Source organism: Sycon ciliatum, chromosome 12, assembly GCF_964019385.1.
Source record: "Sycon ciliatum chromosome 12, ocSycCili1.1, whole genome shotgun sequence".
NCBI lineage: Eukaryota > Metazoa > Porifera > Calcarea > Leucosolenida > Sycettidae > Sycon > Sycon ciliatum.
Window position 1 is genome coordinate 16,310,059 of NC_088654.1, and position 7,237 is coordinate 16,317,295.

General features: G+C 46.3%; 1 protein-coding gene across 1 annotated transcript; it reads right to left on the reverse strand.

Moving 5' to 3' along the window:
• Positions 1-3,360: 3,360 nt before the first annotated feature.
• LOC135828609 (phosphatidylinositol 3,4,5-trisphosphate 3-phosphatase and dual-specificity protein phosphatase PTEN-like) lies at positions 3,361-5,525 on the reverse strand. The gene has a single exon (XM_065341035.1). The coding sequence runs from the start codon at positions 5,408-5,410 to the stop codon at positions 4,049-4,051; it is 1,362 nt and encodes a 453-aa protein (XP_065197107.1). The 5' UTR covers positions 5,411-5,525; the 3' UTR covers positions 3,361-4,048.
• Between the last annotated feature and the right edge of the window lie 1,712 nt (positions 5,526-7,237).

Sequence of the window (7,237 nt, forward strand, 5' to 3'; positions counted from 1 at the left end):
GGCAGCAATATAATTCTTCTCATTCAACATCAGTGAAGCACCGTCAAAACCGGTGAATGGGGGCTGATGGTATTATTGTTGTCTTTGTTATTGGCAAGTGATTAATATTACGATCATAATAGGTGCTTCAACTAATAGTTCGAACCATGGGCATTCGCAAACCAATGTAACTTATTAGAGTATAATTATTATTTCATCTGAGTTATTGACCTGATGATGTCAACTGTGCCAAGGAGCGCCTCCTTTTGCAAGATCGATACACTGGCTCCGGCATCCAGTTCCCTCAGAAAGTCAGCAGTCGAGGGGGTTAATCCACCTAATGCCCCCACAATTACTGGCACGATCTTGGCCCGCACCTGCCACATCTGCTCCACCTCACGCTTCAGTCCTTGATATTTCTGTATCTTTTCCACAGATTTTCGGCGGATGTTCCTATCCAGAGGGACACTTACGTCCACAAGGAACGCTTCATCTTTGCCCTTGATAATAATGTCGGGTCTGTTTGCTCCAACGGGCGCTGCTGTTGGAATTGGCACTTCCCAGTAGATTGACACATCCGTTTCAGCACTGTACACGACGTTGGTGAGTTGGTGACTTGTGTACTTATTCGAAATGTCCGATGCACCATACTTCCTGCACAATGTCCAGTGGAGATATTTTGCTAACCTGTTGTGGCGATTGACATAGTGACTTCCCGCACAAGCTGTACACGCTCCAATAAGGTGGAAAACCGTTTCCTTGTCCCTGCCACACATCCTGCAACTCGTTTTCGTTGACACACCTGTTCCTCGATTGAATATCTCTTGTAAGTTCCGTGTTGGGATAGCCTGGTCCTGTATGGCCATGACAATACTCTCTGTCGCCGGACGCAAAGCAGAAGACTGCAACCACGCAAAGGAGAGCCCTCGATCCAGCTCAGCATCCTGCAGCATCAGCCAAAATTGGCCATGCAGAGGCTTCTTTCTGATTGTCTCCTCCCGATGCCGCTGGTATCCCTGGCGTATTTGCTCCTTTGTGGCTGACTCCTCCATACCAATCTTTGCCAAATATTTCGCAGCATCACTGGAGACAGAGTATTTTGCTTTTTCATGATTGTACTGTTTTAGGAGAGCAATGGCAATGTGGCCTTGGTGGCCCTCGATGTATTTATTTATCTGGATGATGGATCGTTCATGTAGATCTACCACACTCTGGAATCCACGGCCGCCTTCGGCGCGCACCAAATGCACCCTCTCTCTGTCAGCCCGAGGGTGATGCCATCCCTTCTTGGTGAGCTTCTTCCTGAGCAAGATATCCAGCTGCTCCAATTCTACGGGTCGCCAGTTAATTATTATTATTATTATTATTATTATTATTATTATTATTATTACATGATTTGAAAGCGGTACGAGTGTTGCAAACTTCCTAACCTCGGTCACTCCTGCCTTGTGTCGCTCTCTTCCCCCCCCCCCCCCCCCCCAGAACCAAACATAGCAAAACCCATGCATCACAGTTGACACGATCCTAGAGTGTTCCTGTGCGCACCCGCACAAAGAGTGCACAGACCCTGGATTAGGGAGGATTGTAAGGAGGAAAGAGGAAAGAGAGAGAGAGAGAGAGAGAGAGAGAGAGAGAGAGAGAGAGAGAGAGAGAGAGAGAGAGAGAGAGAGATCGATTAGATTAGCACTGCATCATGCGACAAAAGGATGGGCCCTTGGGAAGACGATAATGAGATGAAAGGCGTAGGTATTGGTGTGATAAAAAACAAGGACATGTGATTTTTTACTGGGAACACAACCCGACAAAGAGACATGTGGAGACAGACACAAAACAACACACAGGGGATGTGGGGACGACGTGCCGATGTAGATGGAGCAACTCGACCGACCAGAGGTCTGGGCGTTTTCGTTTAGCCCTTTCCCAAACGTGCCCAAAATATGCGCGTCCCTCAAAATATGCTCAAAAAGTGATCTCTTTTCAGTGAAAACAGGCAAAAGTACTCTTTTTACAGTGAAGGATAGCTATGATACATGTTCAGATATGAACCCAAGCTGAGAAATGAATACGCGCTGCTCCATTTATGGGTCCACGAAAGGCAAAACAGGAAGTAAAGTTCAAAAAACCAACTTTTTGCAGCATTCTGTACACCGGGTACAAGCTTCACCAACTTGATGCCCCCCCCCCCCCCCCAAAAATGCGGCGTGCCAAGGCCCATCCACATCGAGATTTCGGAAACTGTGCTCAAAAAGAGCGATATTCACCAAAACCCAATAAAGGGCGAAAGAAACGGGCTTTTCCAAAAAGGGCCAAAAAGGGCGAAAAAAGGGTGAGCACCTTTGGGAAAGGGCTATTTGCGTTGCAACCTGACATCGAAAAGGGGGGGGGGGGGGGGAGTTGCAGGGTCAAGTATCAAAAATTATAATTTGGTGCGAGAACGCGGCGCTAATAATGCACCAAATAATAGGGCTTGAAAGTGATGACGTCAAAAACGGCCAGGGAGTACTAAGTTGACATCAGATTTCTATTTTGGATCCACTAAGGTGTGACTTTGCTATTGCCTTAGTATGTGAGTGCATAGCAACCCACTCATGTGGTATGCAGGGGTGACTTTTACTTCGCACCAGTTGTAACCCCGCCCCCAGTAGCCAAATCAGTCAGTTTCACTGGTAACATCACCTTGCTGAGAGTAAGACGGCTTGAAATGTGCTTGGATCCATACAAAAACTGGATTCAAGTGGATCCAATTTTTAAATTTTTGAAATTGTTGCTATGCTGTGACGAAGCACTTTCAAGCCCTATAATTATAGACACATGCAATAACTAAACCCTAAACCGGAAAGGAAAAAGATTGAAACGAACACTTGTATAGCAAAGCTATGCATGCATAAAAATATCAAAAATACAAAGCTATGCATGCATGGTAGGTACATAAGAATTCTGATGAAGCTCCAAGATGTGGAGAACCGGAACAAGCAATAAAATCCATAGCAGACCAATGTTACGCAAGAGGTGCACAAATTGAAGCAAACTATAGTAGGGCAGTTTCGTTGTTGAGAAGAAGTAGCGACGACCCGGCCGTTATGGAATCCAATACACCACACCACCACATTGAGCTCTTGGCCCATCCAAACTCTGCACTCACATCACCTCATATCAATCTATACACCGGAATTGTCCTCGCTGTGGTGATGGTGATGTGAGTGCAGAGTTTCGTTGTTACTCAGAGTTTCGTGGTAAAAACCCCGGCAATCATCAGACAACAAAACAATGCTACAGTACTGCTCACTGACATCCGATCACGTGAAGCACTTTTGTAGTTTGCGCCCTGTACCAATTCACATCCCAATGTTGGCACGGCCACAGCTGGGGTGTGACAGCGGATACAAAGAAAGTTGATAAGCAACGGGCTTGTAGTTTTTTTTGTCTCTCAGTAAACGAAGTAGACAATAGTAGTTGGAGCAGTAGTAACAGTAGAGCATAGACAGTCACACACGACAGAAACAAACAGACAATAGGATGGTACAGGGATCCAGTGTGTGTCAAGTACACCACAGTGAGGAGAGGAGAGAAGAGCACAGTTATAAAACAATTCTGAACATGGAATGCTTTCTTAAACAGAGCTACGACAGATGGCAGTCCCATTTGTTTTCAGGCGACACCTCAAATAACCAACATTCAATACTCAGGCAACGAACGAACAAACAAATGAATTAACACATTAAGACAATGTTACGCCGGAGGGGAGTAAATGAAATGCCACAGTTCAATATTATGAACTAAAAACAAGACTATGAATGAGAAACCGGTCCCGGACACAAACTGTGTGCAGCAGTTCAGTTCAACTGAGACCATTTCTGAAAGCAAGGGAAATGTTATATGAATGGGACACGTGCAGGAGTCCGCTGTAATTGTGTCTGCATGTATTCTTCGTGTAAGCAGAGAATAGCCGGGCTTGATGGGGCATACATGATGCCAAAATATGAGCTGTGAGGTGAATGTGTCATGCTGATGCTTGATGATGATGCACGTGCTGTTGTTTGGTGACTGGATCGGTCTTTCTCTAATCCTCTTAATCTTCAGGATCTGTGTCGGAGTAGTTGAAGTTGTCGTCATCAGACCTGCCGGTGTCCACATCGTGCCCTCCATTGTCGCTATCCAAGTTCTGCCGGCTACCAACGACGGAGAACACAACATGGACCTTGAACCCGTTAGGATAATGACGCTTGTCCTTGTTAGCCTTGTCCAGGTTGCCTTGCTGCATGCATACAATACGCGTACCGGCCTCTCCGGAGTACGGTAAAGGTGTTGTAGACCTACTTGCACCAATCTCACTATGGACGCTCGCCGCAGACCCGGGGGCAGGTGCAACAACTGGTGGCGTTGCTGCTGGTTCTGCTACTGCTGCTGCTGCTGCTCCTCCAGGCTCTTCAGCAGATGACGCTGTATTCGAGCTCGATACACTCTGCATGCTATCAATTTGGCCGATACCGCCTCCCACACTAGTATTCCTTTCAGATGACTGAACGCCACTATGACTGGATGTGCTATCCCAGTCGTCCACTAAGCAGTCATGGTTGACGAAGAATGTATTTAGCCAGAAGTGGAACATTTTCTCCTTCCTGATTTTAGGACAATGGAAAAATTCTATTTTGATATCGCCGCAGACCGGTACTGGAGACTCAAATGGCATGTTCACACAGTCGCCTTGCCTATGTCGTTTAGCGTCATAGACATTTGAAGCAGTTTTCTGGCCGTCGCTATGCTTCACGGTAAAGCGCATTGGGCAGTCATTGCTAAATCGAGGAATGCCTTCAATAATAATAGACTTCAACAGTAGATTGGTCGGTGAGTAGGCAAGACGTTTCTTGACAAGGAACCCATAGTAGTGCACATACCGCCATTGGCTAGGAATGGTCACTCCCTTTCCATTCTCGGTACGCTCTTTACCATAGAGCTCAAGAGTCTCGCGGATGGTCGAGAACTCAAAATTGCTAGTAATATGCAGCAGGTACGCACAAATCATGACTCCTGTCCGACCTTTGCCAGCCTTGCAATGGATTGCGACTGTATTCTCTCCCGACAGCCTCAGGAAATCATGCACATCCTCGCAGAATTTCTCAATCGTATCAAACGGCGGTGCGTTATGGTCATCAAATGGGAACCTAGCAACTCTTCCATGGAACTTGTTGTGATCGTACGATCTCTCGGAACACAAGTTATATACTTTGTACTTGTCAGCATGCTTCACTTGCAAGAACCGAACTACTTCATTGATATGGTTCCTGTAAACGCCTTCGATTTTCTCCGCCGGAAAGCCCATTGCGATAATCCGCGGCGTAATGTAGCTGAGGTCCAAGTCGAATCCATTTTCAGCGTCAATGAACCGCCGTTTTTGCTTGGACACAGCGTGTTTGAGTCTTTTTCCAAACATCTTCTGTGCGCCGTCGTCGACACGAGCTGTTGGCTACCTAGTCCAAATCCACTGCAGTACGAGGTTTGACGACTGCACCTAGGACTACAGCGTTTTGAGCTTCCTGAGGAAAGAACATTTCGCAGCTTCTTTAGCCAGATTCAGGGCTGAAAACATATAATGGGAAGTGAAGGGGGATATTGGTATCACTCGGTGGAGAAAAATCGCAACTGCAATGTGCTAAGATTTCGCACTGAATCACTTCGTCCTTAGAATTTCAGCTATCTAAGCATCCTGAAAGTACATTCACGTGATCGTAGTTATCACGTTTGTGTATCGCTAAAATCATGTATCCCTTCAGAAGGTGTGCAAAATAGACTCTGGTGGAGAGCCAGTGAGTTACGTGCAGAACGGTGACGTCAGTGCGGTTTGTCAGTGCAGTTCAATGTTAATCGCACGAGCTGCTTGTAAGGGTCACTGGTATTCGGTCCTCTTTCCTTCAGCAGGTGTAAATATTTGCACTATGCAGCCTTACGTCTGTGCATGTGTTGCCTACTATAGTCGCAATACTTCCCAGTATCACATCAGCCAGTATTGTTTGTTTGACAGGGTCAGCGATGAAAATGTAACTTCGTCGAAATGTACTCGCGGGATGTGTCAGGCCGTGAAAAAATCACGCTGTGAAACTGCACCGTCGCGAATTGTCACTCGATGGAATGACCACCTCGAAATGTCTCGCGACGAAAATAATGTCACTCGCCTAACTGACCGCATACTAATGTAGACGTACGAGGTAGTGTACGGTGTAATCTACACACATGGTTAGCATTTTACCGTTCACGCTATTTTCGATGGTCGGCCTGCACCGATTTTGTGTGTGTGTACAACATGGCATTTTACAGTTCACGCGCTAGATCCAACGGCACTCGTATCCCAAACCCAAAATACAGTCGGTTTGGTGCCGTTTCGACGATAGAAAGCTCTGTTTAGCGGGAGAACGAAACGGTAAAATTCCCACTAGGGTTACGTCGCAAGTCGATCGTTGCGTAAGGAGTCAGAACTCAGAAGCCAAACTGCTAACCGTGTCTCGAAAACACATCAAAAACAGTAATCCCTTAATTGGTTTAAGTCAGGTGGCACCATCCGAAGCTGCGTTCGTCTCCCCCTACAATGTAGCTAGGTCTACCCTGTTCGTAAATTTCCCTTTCTTTTCCTCCTACTCCGCGTGGCTCCAACTGCCTCCCAGTGTTAGACAAGGTCCAGATATGCCCAAATTCCGTACGTAACTCGTCAGACAGCACTTCAGTATCTCCCAGTAAACAAAATCACAGTCACCACTTCCGCTGCATAGCTCGCTGAGCATCCCATTGCTTTGTATGTTGCTAATCCCTTCCCACTTTGTGTACGTGCTCTTCATTTTCTTTTTCTCTTCTTCCGCGGTTGGTCTCACCTTCTCCTCAATTCAATTGGCTGTCTTGACATGCCACGAGGGCAGAAATAAATAAATAAATAAATAATTAGACAGATGTCTAAAGTCCCTAGGCTGCCGACAGTACTCAATGTAAATAAATAATTAAATAATAGACTAGCCCTCAACACGCCGACCGTCGAAAATAGCGTGAAGGGTAAAAATGCCAACCATTTCTATGTCATGTACTCGGATCAGTGGAAGCTTGAACTGCCTGAAGCGCGCGAGAAGCCGCATAGCAGAGTGGATGTAGCTACATGTACATGTACACGCGTAGACCCTCTACAATGGCTTCTACACTACACCATTTCATGTAAGGCCACCCAGAATTTATTCGTTGTCTCGGGTCACCGGTCACCCGACCGACCGTCTTTTTTCAC